The sequence below is a fragment of the Cyprinodon variegatus genome, unplaced genomic scaffold (genome assembly GCF_000732505.1).
Source record: "Cyprinodon variegatus isolate N-32 unplaced genomic scaffold, C_variegatus-1.0 Scaffold144, whole genome shotgun sequence".
Taxonomy (NCBI): Eukaryota; Metazoa; Chordata; class Actinopteri; order Cyprinodontiformes; family Cyprinodontidae; genus Cyprinodon; species Cyprinodon variegatus.
The window spans coordinates 1,357,144-1,374,645 of NW_015150597.1; the positions used below are offsets into that span (position 1 = coordinate 1,357,144).

The 17,502-nt window shown below is 37.1% G+C and overlaps 1 protein-coding gene across 1 annotated transcript in view; it reads right to left on the minus strand.

Annotated features, from left to right (window-relative positions):
• Positions 1 to 17,108, minus strand: part of LOC107086181 (RNA-binding motif, single-stranded-interacting protein 3) — a 272,957-nt gene extending 255,849 nt beyond the window's left edge. The window contains exon 1 of the mRNA XM_015376965.1: positions 15,828 to 17,108. Within this exon, the coding sequence (XP_015232451.1) occupies positions 15,828 to 15,902 (75 nt within the window). The 5' untranslated portion in view covers positions 15,903 to 17,108. The remainder of the gene's footprint in view (positions 1 to 15,827) is intronic.
• Between the last annotated feature and the right edge of the window lie 394 nt (positions 17,109 to 17,502).

Sequence of the window (17,502 nt, forward strand, 5' to 3'; positions counted from 1 at the left end):
ATATTAATTTGATAAAATCTGATCTAATATAAAAATGTAAAATATTACATTTAAGTAGCACCAGAAGGCTACAAACTAAAACAAGTTTAATAAGTTTTTGAGAGTATATTGGCTAAATCCTAATGTGACTACATTGTAAAAAGCTAAATTATCAGAGACGTTTTTAAGAGAGGTAATTCTGCCGCCCGAGAGGGAATTTAGAGGCAATATGTAGTTCATTATTACACCAAGAGAAAGATTATAGACAAAAGGAAAAGTTTCAGGAAAACTTATCAATTTTCTAAGTAGAGTACATCTAAGTAAAGTAATCTCAAGGTTACATTTTGCTATGTATTAGTGAAATGATAAAAACCCAAATAGCTCCATTATATGTTAGTCAAAATATTAAAATTAATAAGAATCCAACAACTATAATACTGAAAAAAAAATCATTATGTTTAAAGAAACAGTAGTATAGATTACCTTGATAGAAAACATGGCAAAACTTCTGAGGTGTGAAAAGCTGCAAAAGCAAAGTATTTCTTTGTTAGTAGTTAAAAGCTTGGCAGCCAATGGGATCTAAGCACCTTGCATTTAGCCAATAACACATCTAAGTACTATAATATCAATTTCGCTTCAAATGTGTGGAATCTGCTAAGCAGTTAAATATGGGGTCAAACGGATAATTTAACTGACTGAATATCAAAGGGCCTACAATAAGAAAAAAATGTCAAAACAAAAATACTTTTGGTGTGTCATAAACACCCTGTCAAAGTTCAAATCTCAACCAGAATCTCATTGCTCACTTTTTTTTTTTGTACCATCAATTTGGGGAAGCTGAACAGCTTTTTCATTAAGAACAACTAGAAATTAAGATTCTGCTAAATGCTGCTTAGTTTTCAAGCCTGTGGCTAATAGTTTCATCCACCTTTTAAAAAGTAACCAAACAAAAAGGTCTTAATAGAGAATGGAATAAATTAACAGAAATTAACAGAAAAAAAATAAATGCACCTTGCAGCACCTGCAGTGTTGTTTCTGAACTGCTGCTTCATAGATGTGACCATGGCAAGCATGCAAAACTCCAATGCCAACTGTCACCACAGTAACATAGAAGGCACATCTTGCCAGCAATCCTCTTAATAAAGCCTCAAAAGGCTAAAAGGCTCCAAGCACCTACCATGCAGTCACAAAAGCAGACAAACACACATTGGTTGAACAGATGCTATATGTGGGTCAAAGATATTGTGGGAGTCAAGCACCATCATTGTGGACTAGTGAAACAGGGAACCTGCTGTTGTTTTTTTATAAAATGTTTGTTATTAAACTGTAATCAGTGCCTAATATAAGTCTTAGATATAGTAATTTTACAAGCTTTTATTTACAAAAGTACTTTGCCAAGTTGATTTCTAAGTGCAGTCAGCTGAAAGGTAGGTATATACTGTACGTCTGGTACATGTAATAAGTTAAGAGAGTTGCAAAGACGATCATGAAAAACTAACATTAAAGACTTACTGGATCTTCTCTGTTCTAATGTGCCCTTGTTGTGTATCTCCCTTTGCTTATGTTGGATTTAGAAATCATAGTTTCTTAGTAAAGCTGGTCCACACTGTCATCTTACAATTGTTGGGTTATTTCAAAATTTATAAGACCCCCCAAAAAAAAAACCCTCAAAGGGAGCCCACAGAACCACTTTGGTCATACAGCGTCTCCTTTAAAGCCAAATGACAAGCACATTATAAATAAGCCAATTTCAACCACAACATTTAGCTATCTTGCCAAACCTTAAGAGATATATACATTCATTTAGGTCATATCAAGTTTCCACTTTTTTTTTTTTTTTTTTTTTTTTTTTTTTAGGAATTAAATTATCTGTATAGATATTGGATTCCTCACTGCATCGGGTACCAAGCAGGTACCTGAGGCAAACGTTCAGCCACTGGTAGAAGATAAAACTGTATTATTTAACAGGTACAGGAAAAATATAAATAGATAAAAAGGAGGCGGGAGGCATAAAAAGAGCAACATAAAAGACAGCAACTAATACACTTAAAGCTAATGAAATCATGACATCCTGATTCTTAGAAGATTAGAACTGTGAACCGTACAAATGAAATCTATTTTAATACTTAAATGTGTGCTTAACAAAAATTAAGTTGAACATCTGCTTATGAGTTGTGATTTTCAAAAAAGGTAACTTTTTTTTAACACAAGCCTCACCAGAATGCATATTCTAATTTACTAAGGTGACTGTATTCCCTCTCAGAGTTGCAATGTTACCATTGCACCAGAATATCAAAATTCAAGAAAATCTGGTGCTTGTATACAACAAATAGAATATGAGCTCAAGACCTTAACACAGTACTGAGGAACAAATCAGCTCTTCACCTTTCTTTATATTGGAATCATATATAACTGGGCCACAGAGTCCCCTAACACTTTTAAGAGAGACAAGTGTCGACAGACGTCTTTACAATTACCATGGGTCTGGGTTGGGGAACATTGGCTTACCATTGCTGGGGTGTTTATCCGGTGTTCTCAAGACGGCAGGCTAATGTCAGCTTAGTGATTAATTGCAGGCTGAAAACTGCTGAGGAGACAGAATTTGCTCTGTGGTGCCAACTGCAGCCCCTACAAGGGTTTATTGCTTTATTGGCTAAATCCTAATGTGACCTTCTTCTCCCCATATGACAGTTCCATTGATGTTGTAACATCCAGAAATACTCTGCAAGGTGACACTATGGTAAAAGTCCTTCACCATTGGTGGAGGATTCTGTGCATCTTTGAGTGATGGCTTGAAGTAAAAGTAAAGATCAGAGAACGATTCAACAATACATGTCTGAACACTACTCAAAAAATATCTCTGTGTGTAGAAATAAACCTTACTGTACAACACTGTTCTCCCAATGTGTTGGGGGAAACATAACATATGGCAGTTACACAAGTATGCAGCTGTTGTTATTGGGGGCTACATATAAATAATGGATACAAGTCCTCCACAGGCCCCTCAAGACAGTTAATGAGAGAGAAAAAAAGGCAGGGAATTAGTAACTGTATTTCAAAGGGCCTGTTTTCTAACATTTTCCTCAAGGACAAGAAAATACTGAATAAAATAAAACATATTTATCAGCCACATTAAAGTACACAAATGCTAACATTTGCATTTTTTTTCCAAGACATGTACCAATAAATGCTATATATTCTAACAGCAACAAAGAAAGATGTTTTAGTATTTTTTTCCTTCTGAACTTGTACATCTGTTACATTTTTTTACATTGAGGGAATGAACCTTATACTGACCAAAATCTGTGGGCAGTCAACGCTTTTTAATCAACCTGATTACCAACTCAAAAAAAGAGAACACCAGAGATCACATATCATATTGGCACTTTTTAATTCTGCTGCCAAAGGCTGTTTATGTGCTGCTAATTACTAGTGAAGAAAAATTATCTCTCATTCACTTGGTGTATTATCGTGCCCAGGGCCTTTTACTGGCCTTTTCTTTCCATTTATTTCCTGGTTGGACACTCTGCTGCTGAGCTCCCTCTCTACATCAGTGTCCTTGCGATCCAATCCATGCCGCCTACCTGTCCCGTTCAGTGTTTTTCCATACAGTGACTAATGTGCACACATCATGGCCTCTGAAGCAGGTGGAGCAGTGGAAAGGTCTGCCAAAGAAACCATTCAGGCAGCATCTAAGAGGTTGGCTTGAGTCATTTAACTCAAATAAAGCTGGGAGAAAGGAATGTTTGCTCCTGGTAATCCCCCCACTTGCTCAACAAGGCTCCACAAGGTTCATCTGCTGCTCTAAATTGGTGCACATATTCGTATTTGTTTAGGAGCTCATTGTGGCTGGGTGAGAGATGTGGGGGGTGGGGGGTGGCTCTGACAAGGCTGGCAGCTATTCAAGCCCTCATGCCTATTTGCTTATCCCCATTCATGGCAGAATTGGCTTTTTCCGGAGCCATTTTTCAAGCTATGCGTGACACGGTATTTTCATTGAGCCTGCCACTACTAATGCAGCTGTCTAGAGTAAATGTTGCAGGCAGCCAATGAGTGTGTTTAGGAAAGGAGAGAACAGGGGCCTCCTACTGTAATCAAAGAGTTAAAGCTACACTACCATTTGCATTTTTGTATTCAGGGTATCCTCCCAGTACAACTGACGTCAAGGGTGATGTCATGCAGTTATCGGATTATAAAGCCACAAGGAAATGAAAAGGTAATTGCTTTAAAAAGTTTTTGCAAATGCAAGATTTTTTTTATTATTATTTTGGTATCACTATAACATCATTAGACAAATGACAGTGGAAAGTAAAAAATGAAACCAGTAATGATCCTATCAAAAGTGTTTATCTCTGCAGGCAGTGTTCTTGGGTTTGATTGCAGAAGAGAAAAATGTCACTCCTTTTCCCCAGACACATTCATGGAAGAACCTTAAATGAAATAAATATTTGAGATTACTCTAATTAAGAAATCCTCAGCATTCCGTGATCGCAGTTTACAATAACATGTGTCTGGCCATGACTGTAACATGTCGACTGGCCACTGAATAGGAAATGTGCTCAGTTCTTAGCTAGCAACATATGACAGGGCAGATTATATAATTTTGGATTAGAATTTGATCTCTGTTTTTCAAATTATTAAACAAGACAGAAAGGTTTCATGTGATTGTTGAACTAAATACCAACCAAAAGCTCACAGTTTGAGAAATCATTTGGAGCAGTTTCTTCATGCAGAACAGCTCTAAAACAGCATCTATTATACTAGAGTTTTTACAGATATTGTTCAGTTATAAATACAAACACAAATTATGTTGTATTTAGAATTTGATCCTTCTCTGGATTTTCTGTACATTGTTTAACATACTGTAGTTATATCAATACAAGGCTAAGAGCTGAAGTAGGAGGTGGACATCTTTAGTTTCTTAAAGATGTTTCACCTCTACTGTAATTAGTTAGTAGTAGGTGAATTTTTTTTTATCTCCTATCTAGTTGTAGGGTCACTGTCCAAAGGTGTACATCAGTCCCAGTGTTGTGTCTTTTGCAACCTCCAAAAAGTTTTCCTTAAGCTCTGACATATTCTGTCCAGTTTTAACTCTAACCAGCTACCCTATACCTGCTCAGGAAAGCATGAAAGTACAGAGGGCTCAAGCTGCTTTCCTTATTAATTCTCTCCTTGTCATGACTTGTCAGTTTGGATGGGTGGTAATTTCTTTAAAACTCATTTACACATTTTTTTTTGCTGACTTTTTCTTAACTGTTTCCTGGGCTTAAGTTACTTCTTTTAGTTAACTTGATTTCTGTAACCAACCTCTGAAGATGTATTTACAAAAATTACTCAAAGATGGACTTTGGTTGGCAAAAAAGGGTTACTTCTGAGGGCAATCCGTCGTACTCTTAGTATCATAGAAAAATATACTAATACGAGTGTGTGTGCCACAGTTTTTCAACAGATTTCAGGATATTATTTAATATAGTTATAATAAAATCCCCCAAAAGACATGAAGATTTGTCTTTTAATTTAACAAAAATGTGAAAAAGTTTAGGAGGCATAAACAACTTTAAAGCACTTCCGTCCTGGTATGGTAAAATCATATATGATAAGATGTGTCTTCTTGGTCTACCCGCAGTCTGAAGGGTGGGAAGGGCGTTGTGCTGCACTATCATGCAGTGATGCAGGGATCCTGTGGCGCACTGCTCACTTAAAGTGTGCGCAGCAGCCACTCATTAAAAATGCAAAAGCAATTACCTGGCCGAGTCTGACTCGGTAAATGCTACCATGCCGAGCTTCCACCCCAACCTCCTCTTACCCTTGCAATACCTAAAGCAGCAACCTGAGTAATCGGCATGTGAACCAGCATGCCAAAGGTAGGGCAGCAGATGCAGCAGAAACAGAAAGCTACAGTTAAACAGGAGCAACAAAAGCCTTCTCTGCCTCACTGCTTGTCCGTCCCTCACGAGGTGCATTTCTCTACCCACTCCCTCATTCTTATCCAGCACGAGGTTCACATCCTTCACCCTTACTGCTCTGCTGTCTTGACCTGATTCTTCATTTGCCCTTTTTTATCCACTGCTTTCCCATCAGCTGGAGCATAAACACACACACCACTTTGCGTCACCACTAGATCATGATTCGAGTTTCTCGAATCATGATCTATTACAGTAGAGTAATAACTTACCTCAAGAAGATGAAGCCACATGAAAAGCATAAAAATGTTTCTTAATTTAGTACAAAAAAGTGAGAAAATAAAACTCACATATCAAGGAAAGGCTGACATATCTGCCTCTTAATTAACTGCTTGTCACTTCGGGCTTCAAATTATTCAAATTATGTATCTGAAAGGAAGGACCAATGAATCATACATCTTCAATACAATACAATCAAGATTTGAGTGTATTATTCATTCAGGAATCGTTTTGGTTTGTATTTGGAACCAAAGACCTGTTTGAAGACCGATTTATAATTTCACTTCCAATAGTTGTAGTAGTTGATGTAATTGTATGTGATAAGGAAAACATTAGAGATAGCCTCTGTCTTTACTGATAGATGCAAGTGGTAAAACACACTAGCGCCTCTGATAAGTTAAAGAACCATACATTAGGATGCTATCACCATTATAGAGGCTCAAACTTTTTTTTTTTTTTCTGCCAAAGCTATTTGAGTTTTTGATGTTGGCAGATACTCTTTTAAGATTTGGAGAAAGTGCTCGTTTCTTGGTGTTTATTTTCAGTCCAACTTAATATTAACTTGGCTTGACCTCCCTGTATTCCAGTTTATGATATGCTTGAGTTTTGGTGCTTCCTGCTTTGTTTTTCAATATCCTCATATTTGTAGTACATTCTAAGCTGGAAAGTGTTTACTGTATAAAACTTGAATACATGGAGGTTTTAAACAAGAAAATACCCAAACTAAAATAATGTTAAAATAGAATTCCTGAATGATAAAAACAAACCCATACACAAAACAAGTCTATGATTTTTGCTAGTAATCAAAAGCAGTATTTGTGCAGAAAAACAGACCAGATTAGTAATAAAAAAAAAAAACTACCAAGAAGAGTGATTGGAAATCAAGTTGGGATAATGAACGAAACCTACTATTGGCTTCACATAGGTTGAGAGTGACAGATTATTAAAGTTGTTTTTGTCTATAGCTGACCCCAAATGTAAAATTATGATCCTGTGAGAAATATAAAAAAATAAACACCATGATGACTCTATTTGATCCTCTAGCCAGAAATTTTCATGTAAGCACAATTTAAAAAATATTTTCTGAAATGTCTGAGCAAAAAAACACAATTTATTTGACACATCTGATGATATCCATCCTCTATATTGATAAAAGCTGTGTTTGTTAAAGAGGTTACCACTTTTGGCATACTGCACAGATGGCAGGACACCAGGCCCAACGGACAGCAGGGGCTCCCGGAAGTAGAGCAAGAGGCTTGCAAGAGCGATGGAGGATGGGAAAGGGTAATTATAAAGATGGAAAACATGAAAGAGAACTCAGAGATGAAGGCAGTCTTGGCAAAAAAGAAGAGCAAAAAAAGAGCAGTTTGAGCAAAAGTGAGGGGGATAAATAAACACTCAAAGATGAAAAGCGACAAACATTTTGAAACTGTACCCGGCTGCTTTGAAAAGGAAAAGGGGAGGCATAAAGTAGAGCATAAAAACACAAGGCAGGTCCCTTGCCAGTTCGGTGAGGGAGTGAGACAGAGGGCCTGGCTAGACAGCTCCAGGCAGATACTGAGTTATGGAAAGAAAAGGCTACTAAAAACAAGAGAGAGAGGGAAAAAAAAGCAGGTGTATTTGTAGAGTTCTGCGGCACTGGCTGGTTTGAGGGGCACATTATGTGTCTCGTTTTATCTGGCTCCAAGTCTGAAGCAACATCTTTCCTGTCTTTCTCAGTTTCCCTTCATGTTATCTCAGCATGACACTTTTTTTTCTCTACACTCTAAATACACAAAAATCCACTGCTGTTGGAGTTTGAGTGCTTTTTGTATAGAACCTCAAAGAAATTACCTTGACATTCAGAGTTTAATATTTTGGCAACTGGACTAATCAAGCAGTGTTTTATCATAGGCTTTTTTCAACTTTATTTGTTGTTGTAGTTGTAGCTGAATTGTATGTCGTGGTAGTTGCATTTAATTGTTTTTAATAGAACAAAGAATTCACCTGTCTTTCTCATTTCATTAGAGTGGTGAAATCCTTTTTTTGTAAAATAACCTTTTAAATAAACAAAAAACTCAAGTAAAAAAATGAAAGAGGGGATATATTTAGACATAATTGTTTTTAAAATAGTGCTGCGTTAAGTTTTTAGTTAAATACAATTTTAAGATTTAAAACAAATGTTAAGAAAAATAAAATAAACAATGACAGTAACTGTAATTAAATAAAGGAGGAAAAAAATCACCTTTTTAAAGTCCCAACTTTGGATTTGAAGTTAAGGAGAAATTCCACAGCCTGATCTCTCCCCACAGACATGAGCTCCTTCATGTTACAGCGCAGACCTGAGTTATCTCCAGATGGTCAGGGAAGGTGAGTTCAGAGACATGATTCCCTTGGGCAAGAAGTTCACCACCAAGCACATCATTTTATGCTTTAGACATTTATCTTGGATGCTTTTTTCCCCTTTTCGTACTAACCTCCAAGTCTATGAGAAAGTACTTTGTTCAGTAACTTTTACAAGGACACTTGAGTGAGCTGAGGAGAATTTGTTACCTAATTTAAGCCTCAGTTCTTAGCACTAGTGTTTAAAAGGGACGGAGTTTGTGGCAAGTTTATATTCTAATGAATCTGACTAATTCCTCAGTGCACAGTTCTGTGCAAAGGTTTAAAACAAACTCCTAAATTTCCTCATATATTGCACTCAAGGAGACAAACATTCCCATTATGTGCTTGTGGTTTCAATGAAGAGTTCTTATCTAATGAAGATCTTTCCTCTTTTAAATGATTTTGCTGAATTGTTCAAATTCTGCATATAGCAACAGTAGATAGTGTTGGTTTCACCTAAATTAATTAGAGCTATATTTGATGAAAATAGATAAAATGCTAATTGTGAGTAGTGATTTTCTCCAAGAGTGTTCTCTTGACAGGACCCTGGCTAAACAGCTCCAATCAGATGTAAGTGCCAGCATGCATAGGGCCAAGTCTCTGTGGTTTACTCAATGACAGGCCACGAGAGGCAGTAATTCAAACATAATCTTAATGTATGGGTGTGGAGATAGAGCTGTTGTGTTGACAAATGGGAAGTATTCAAAATGCGTCTTTGTGTCCATGAATGAATCTTCTGCTCCACTGACATTGATATTTTAAAGCTGGATAAAGCTGCAATAGTTGGGAATGAGTAACCTTTTGACAGAAATCAAAACATACGCCAATCCATTGAATTGGAGGGTTAAAAAGGAAAAAATATATATCTTGTTATCCGAGAAGCAGGTTTGAGAGAACACAATGATTTAATTTGTAGCAAGGTTGGTAAAGGAATTTGTTTTATACAGGTAGTTGCAGAACATATAAGAAAATGGAAAAGGGGGAATGAGCTGCATTACTCAGTCTTAGAAATAATAAAAACACTTTGCCAGACTGAAGTAGGGATGGGCTCTAAAATGAGTAATTTGAAACGTGGGTTTTTCCAGCAATCAAAGTGCATGATGAACTGTATGATGCAGAGATATGATACTGAGTCCTAGCTGAATCTATGCCATGGATAATCTGCAGATGTCGACTGTAAAATAGAATAATCTATCTACTCAAACTAGTCTCCTTATACCAAAATACATTGCTCACCTTGAAGTCCCAGGAACATTTAGAAAACTATAAATGTTTAGCTTTGTAATGGGAGAACCTAAAAAACTTCTTTCTTAGTGGCTATTCTAAATCACCAGTTAAGATGTTTATAATTTATTGCCAGTAGAGACTTTTTGAGCCCTATATGTGAATATTTTCTACAGATTTCCACATTACATTGAGGACAATTTACATTTACCTTTGAATGTGCAAGGTGTCATAGTCAAGTGGATAAAATAAAAAGACCTTTGTGTCATATTACATATTTACCCAAGATAATTAGAAAACTATCACTTTCCTAAGAAGCTAATAAACTTTGTAAATAGCTTGAGCTTCTTATTTTAATTATAAAGTGACTGTAAGGTCAACAAGAGACTGTGCCACCAGTAATTTTTCTAAAGAAACCAAAACTTTGACAAAAAAGATTTCCTTATTAAATAGATATTTTAAATTAAATGAAAAGGTGCTACTTCATTGATAATGTATTAGCAATTTAAAACATTTTACACATTTCCATTAGTCATACTATAAAATATCTAAAAATATATATATATATTTGACACACTGTTAATCACATCTATCTTTTCTTTGTTGTCTCAGAATTTTCATTAATTTATCGAGGCATTAAAGAAAGATTTGGATGGGTTCATTTTTAGCTCTAGAGCACAATGGATCAACCCATGTAACAATGTAACCAAACCTTTTTCCCTGCTTTGAAGAGCCCCCTCACTCCCTCCCCATAAGATCCACACTATACTGCACACACATAGAATGTCCAATTGCCTTTTATGTTTAGAAAGAATTGGATGCATAAGTGGCGCCTAGACCAGGGGCAGACACAAACATGGATCCTGTCAAAGGCCTCCATTGACTCGTTTTTTACTTAAGGCCATGGACATTAGTCTTTGCTAAGTCTATCTCATTCTGCCTCCCTTGGCTTTTGTTCCGACTGTAGCACAGCATCTCTCCTCTCTTATTACAACCATGCTGCTGGTTGTGTGTTTGTGGGCTCTTTGTGTTTGATGGCTGACATTAAGCATGTAATGGTCTTGCTTATCAGCAGTGTAACAGCACAAAAGGTAGAGCAGGATCAGACATACATTTATGTAACAGTAAAGCATTATAAAAGAAAGGATTTAAATCAGTTATTCAAGATATTACCTACAATAATTTCAGGAATCCCTTTAGAATATATTTTTTAAATATCGAAATGCAACCTAGTAAGCCTTCATAACTTGGTAGCAAAGAAGTAGAACTATACATAAACCAATTTTAAAAAACAGAGTCTTACACCATCCTTTGTATAAAAATGTATCCTTTGAGAAATACATAAATGTTTGATATGAAAATACAAAAGTAATTATCAATGCGTGATATTGTTTTAACCGTAGTTGGAATGTTCAGTGCTTTTCTGTCTAAAATGAAAATAATTTACAATTGTTATTTTATTCTTTTAACTTGTTGATTCTTTTATATTACCATCATAAATAAGAATTAGGGCATATATTCACTAAAGGTACTTATTCGACTAGATTTTTATACAGGCCAAGGCCTTAAAACAACACGTTTAGACCAACAGAGAAATATCCCGTTAAAAACTGCACTCTTCCCTGAACACGATCGTTATTAACAATAATTGATCTCTGAGCCATTATTGTTCTCATGGGGGGAAGGAGCAATGCTGAGACTTGCATGAATTATTTTTACAGTAATTTCCATCTTTAGGATGATCATCCATTACCCATCATTACAGTTGAATTTATGACAAGTTGTGAACCGCCCATGCCATTAGGCCCACAATGAAAAAGACTGAATAAAGGTGAAAATTTGGCAAATAACTCTATGCACTGATTATCCCGAGAATAGACAAAATAGGCCCACTTTAAAAGGATCCTTTCATCAAAGCAACATCCTGCCAGTTCCCTGCAGCCATAACCTCATATAAAAGCCACATACACACAAACACACAAATCCTCCTTCAGGAATCAATAATTCAGCTAAAGAGAAGCACATGCTACGCCCTGCTGCACTAATCAATAGGAAGCCAAATGTTATTGTTTCATCTCATTTTGTGATTTTCCCATCATAATATGGACAAACAGACACATGCTGGACGTACATCAAATTACAAGATCATACCTAATAGGACAATAACATATTTCATGAAACCAAATTGGCCACAAAAAAAAAGGGTTGGTTGTAGCACATTTTAATAGATTGGTCATTCTACGTGTTTATGGAAAACAAAGTAAAATCAAAGCAATAATTGTGCAATAATATTTTAGCAGCACTATGAATAATCTGGAAAGCAGCTGTATTTTTTATGTGAGAATTCCATCCTCTTAATTTAAAAAAAGTATTCTAATTTTTTCTTTAGCAGAAATGTACATATCTTTCTTTTAAGTTTTCTCTTTACAGGTGTTTAAATCAGACTTTTCTAAACTAAAAAAAAAAAATAATTCTTGTTTAAATTGATTCAAATTGCTGGTAATTAAAACTCAAGAAATCGAAATAGGTTTGTACCTACATTTAACAACAACCATATTAGGTACACCTGTTCAAATTGAGTATGCAGTATCATCATGAAAATCTCTGGTGAATGATTATGAAACTTTATTGATCTATGTCAAGAGGAATATAACAGTTCTTAAGTCAAAAGGGAGTACAACGGGACCAGAATAGACATCACTGTTTTTCCTATTTGGATAAACCTTTATAGTTTCCAAATTTGAATAGGATTAAGGAGAAATTATTAATCCTGAAAATCTTGCGACATTGGTAGTAGTATCTTACTACCAATGGTACTACTACCAAAATAGTAGTACCAACTATTTTGTTGGTAGTAGACCAACAAAATAGTAATATATTTTTATATTAGCAAAGTCTTTTGTCCACAGATCAATGAATAGTAAAGAGAGAGGTAAGATACAAGAAACAAGCTTTTCTCCTCTTATAACCCCAATAAAAAATGTATGCTTCCTCATTTATGTCTCGGTTTTATGTCATAAATCCAAAATTCAGCAATGACAATGATAAAAATTAAAAAGTATTATAATTGCAAAGGGTTTGGTTATATGAATGTTGCAGATTCAATGAATTTATTATAAAAGCAAGGCTGAAGTGACTACCATGTGATTACATCGAGTGATTTAACATGACATCGAAGCCTCCTCTCCCCTCTCTGTAATTGGGCTATCAATGATCGTTAATGAGAGCATGACATGATCCTCTGCAGTCCTCTTGGCCACATTGCCCCATGCTCTGACCTTTTTTTAAACCCCTTTACCTTACAATTATTCTAAAATACAAGGCCACACTGTCTATCGTTATGAAACATATATAAGTTTTTGACTCTAGGACAAAAATGCATGCTTTTCTTGTTACAAGCTGCCCACTTTAGGTGTGGTTTTCATGACATGGGACCTTAGCGGCTTGTTCAAGGATACATCTAATGCTGACGGTGGCAAGATTGGATCTGCGCTGACCTTGGGAGTGAACTGCAGCACAGACGAAGGAGGGAAGGGAGGTTTGTTGCAACAGAGTGGGGATGCAGAGAGTAAGAGTAGAGGAAGAAGCTAGAGGGAGGGAGTGCATGGAGGGGCATGCCTTGATTGAGAGGCCCCTGAGATGAGCAGCTCTGAGATATGAGAAGAGGGAGGGGGGAGTGAGGAAGAGGTGGATGGGGAAACGAGGGGAGCCATATGGCAGCAGTACAAATGTATTAAACTATAAATCAGAGGAAAGGCTAGGGGACTACCAGGTGGGGCTGCAGTAAGGTCCTCCCGGTTCGAGGTTGAATGGTTCATATGAAAAGGATGAAAACATCAGTATCAAATTATTGTGCTTAAAGCACGAAGTTGAAGCGTTTCCTTCCAATGACCACAGCTTAAAAATGTTTGATACAAATTAGTTTTAGCAGATACAAAAAATTAGATCAAAGAGCATAGAATCAAGTCTGGGATAGTAATCAAACCCATGCTTCTTCTTACATCACCCAAACAGTGCTGAAAGGATTCATCAAACAGCTATTGGAAAACAAATCCTTCAGTCAAAATCATAGGGTCAATGCTTTTATTATTTTGATGTAACTATATATTCACCAGTAGCCATAAGTTTCAAACAACAGTTGATGTAGTCCATCAACCTACCTGTATTTACAGTGTGTTGGAGGAAAAGGAGCGATGCCAAACCAGAAATACGATAAGTCCCAAAATTACATAAGTTTGGCACAATATTACAGAGCAGAGAACAGATTCAACAGTTAACCAAATTAGGTTTGCAGATAGCATGACGTGAGCTATAACAGATGCATTTTTGATTCTTGTGACAACAAAACATAAAGACTTAATCAGTCTTTAAAATTAGAGCAAAGAGATACAGTTTCCTCATCATGCAATTACTGAACAGACATGAGTCAAAGAAAAGTAGAAGGAGGACTTGCAATTGAACCTACAGAAGATGGCTCTGACTGGGAAAACACACTGGGGATGTCTTAGATACAATAACTATCTCTGATAAAGCTGATAAATTAAAGAAGTTTCTTAAGTTATCTTTTTTTTTATTGCCAAAATGGCATAGAAGTATGAATGCGTTTTTTTCATCACCTGCCTTGCCTTTTTTAGATTTGCTTAGAAAAAACAGGGTTCAAATTTTGCTCATCTAACACTAAATCATAAGGGTAGAAGCATCATGTTAAAGAAATTATAAAAAAAAAAAAGCAAGAGCTGCAGAAACACAGCAAGAGCTAAATTGTAAAATAATGGTGTATTTAGTGTTTTGCAGCTAAACCCAGATCTAAATCCAATTAAGAATCTGGGACACAAAAGTTATATTATAAATATATAATATAAATGCATATTTATTTAAATTATATTATAAATATACATATTTAAAAATTATATTTATGGATGCTCTACATCCAGTCTGTAGAAATGTGAATTGCTTTACAAAGAACAGTTATTGAAATATCAGTTTCTAGATGTGCAAAACTGGTAAAGAGAAAGTTTTGCAGGTCACACTGCAATTTTCAAAACCATTTATCATTTTCCTTAAGAAAAGGATCAAAACATTTTAACAATAGTCATTTAGTTGTTTTGGTGCACACCTGCAGCATTCTATTTTATCACTGGTCTAGATCACAATACTGCTTAAACTGATAGAAGTTAGTGTTATGAATTTTGGTGGAAAAACAAATGGATTAATCCCCCAAAGGCTTCCATTTTAATCCCTTGATGATCTCTGGGTAGTGCACCCAGCCAGTGTCCTGGCAGACATCAGGACCCAGGCCTGGGCTTCAATCCCAGAGGCAATGATGCATACTACAGCTTGAACAAACATGGGCAGCCTACTCCATGCCTGCTCTATGTCACAACCAAACCATCGAAAGCAAAAGAAAAGCAGGGACTTATAAGCATACGCAGTGAAAAAGTTCTTATATGATTAACTTCATACTGTTATTAGTTCCCAGAGAAAAATGTCAGTGAAGATTTAAACAGTAGCTTAAATCAAGCTTAAAAATAATTCATTAGCAAATTCATTTTCAGATCCTCATTTTTTCATTTGCCTAATGTGATGGCTCAAAAATAGTCACTTAGCAGTTGTGATTAAATTACTAAGTCTACAATGCATATTGTCTAACACGTAAGACTTTAAACAATCTCGTTAGAAGTTCGGTTCCCTCTAAGTGCAACATGAGCAGTAAAGCTTTGTGTGCTTGGACTAACAGTAGCCTAGAGCATCCAACCTTGATCTCTTATCCTTGATTGTTCACTCAGTGATATGTGTGCACACAACCTACACACACAAACACACACAGGCTTACAGTCTAACATAGACATCCAGCCTCCAAGAGGTGCCTGTCATTAAACCATCAAAACCAAGGCCAGTTATCCACCAAATCCCATTTCTGTTGAGAGATGAGATGATGATGTGGAGGGTAAATTTAGAAGAGGAAGAAAGAAGAGGGAGGGGTCCTTGGGGATAAGGCAGAGTAGGAAGGAGACTGGACAGGAGTGCACTAGTGCATCCGATCAGCGAGTATCAAAGAACAGCAGAAGAGTCTCATACCTTGGTTTGGAGATAGTGGGGGTAGTAGTAGGTGTACTGAGGGTACATTGGCTGCTGCTCCAATCGCTTGCCCATGTAGCTGGAATCCTTAGTACTGAGGCAGGGAATGGTGACACGGGGGCGGAAGCTGCCAAGTCGCTTGAAATGTGGTGGAAGCGACAGTGGGGCTTTGCAATTCCGGGATTTGCTATCAGCACCAGTGCGTTGCAAGATAGTTCTCTGGGGAGAAGGCAAGATTTGTGTGCCGGACTGAGGCTCTGAGAACGTCCGCCTCTGATGAGGGAGCTCCTGATGACTTTTTCCTGGCTGTTCCAGAGACTTGGTACCAGGCAGGTGTCCACTCAAAGATGGACAAGAAATATTTCAAAAACTGCCTAAATCAAGCGTGTATACACTACTGGATAGTTACGGTGAGGTAGAGGAGAAACAAGAAAGAGGAGACGCAAGGAGGTGCAGGTGGCAGTAGCTCTGGCAGTCCTAAGAATATTGAAAATGGAAGGAAGAGGAGGAGGAGAGGAGGAGGAAAGGAATGGTAAGGAAAAACGGGAGAGGACGTATAGGTTCACTACTCTATTCAAGCTGTTTCGTTCCAGTCCTTTGGCTTGGCTTTAATTGCACTCTCTCACTGCCCCTCGCTTTCTGTCTTTCCTTCCTCTTACACATAAACAGACACACACACCAGCTCACACACAAACACACTTTCTCTCTCTTCTGATTTGATGTCTGTCCTGCTTGACAGAACAAGATATAGTCCGTGCCAGTTGCCAACAGATGCACTTTGTCTCACAAAACCAAAGCTCAGCACATCAACATAAAAGCAATCACAGTCTGTAGCAGTCGAACCAGCAAGAGCACAGATAAAAGAGATAGATCCCAGTTTCTAAAAGATGTGGCACAGGCATATATTCAAAAATCCTCTGGCTTGTCAGACAATCCACAGAGTTCCAGTTAGTAGGCAAGTGATTGCAAAATAGACAGGAATTGTCTCCTGAAGTCCCTTGTCTGCGATCCTGTTCTCTGCCTCTACAAAACGTGCTCTTTATTCTTCCACGGTTCTCTCGCTCATCTAAGCAGCCCGACTCTCGCGTGTGCTTTCTCTGTCACTCAGTATCCAAGCCTCTCTCTCTCCTTCTCCTCCACACCGACAGGGTGGTAAAGGGGACTCGTTCGGAGCTACAAGCAAAGCACACACTGCCTCCTCCTTCCCGGCCCAGCCAGTGGGAGGGTCTTGAGTAGCTCTGTGCAAGTGAGGGATCCAGACACAGACCAGCGGGCTGCAGTGTTTCCACAACCTGAGAGAACACGGGGAAGAGGAGGAGAGGAGTAAGGACCAAAGGGGCTGGTGCCAGTGCAAGCAGTCGATTCCCCCTACTGGCTGCACAAGGAGCTACCACATTAAACACACTTTCTTTACTCTGATCTTTTCTCTAACACTCTTAGTTTAATATTAAAACCATAAAAGTATGGAGAAAAACTTTTAGACAGAATCTAGGATTTAAATACTTCAAAGTAATAAAAAAAAGAAATTACTGTAAGACCAAAACGGCAAAATAAAAATTTATAAATATGACGTGTCATGTGTAAGTAAAGCAACAACAAGTTTCAAGAGCTCAAATGGAGGAAGACAAGGGAGAATGTCAATTTTGTAGACATTCAAGATATGAAGACAATACTC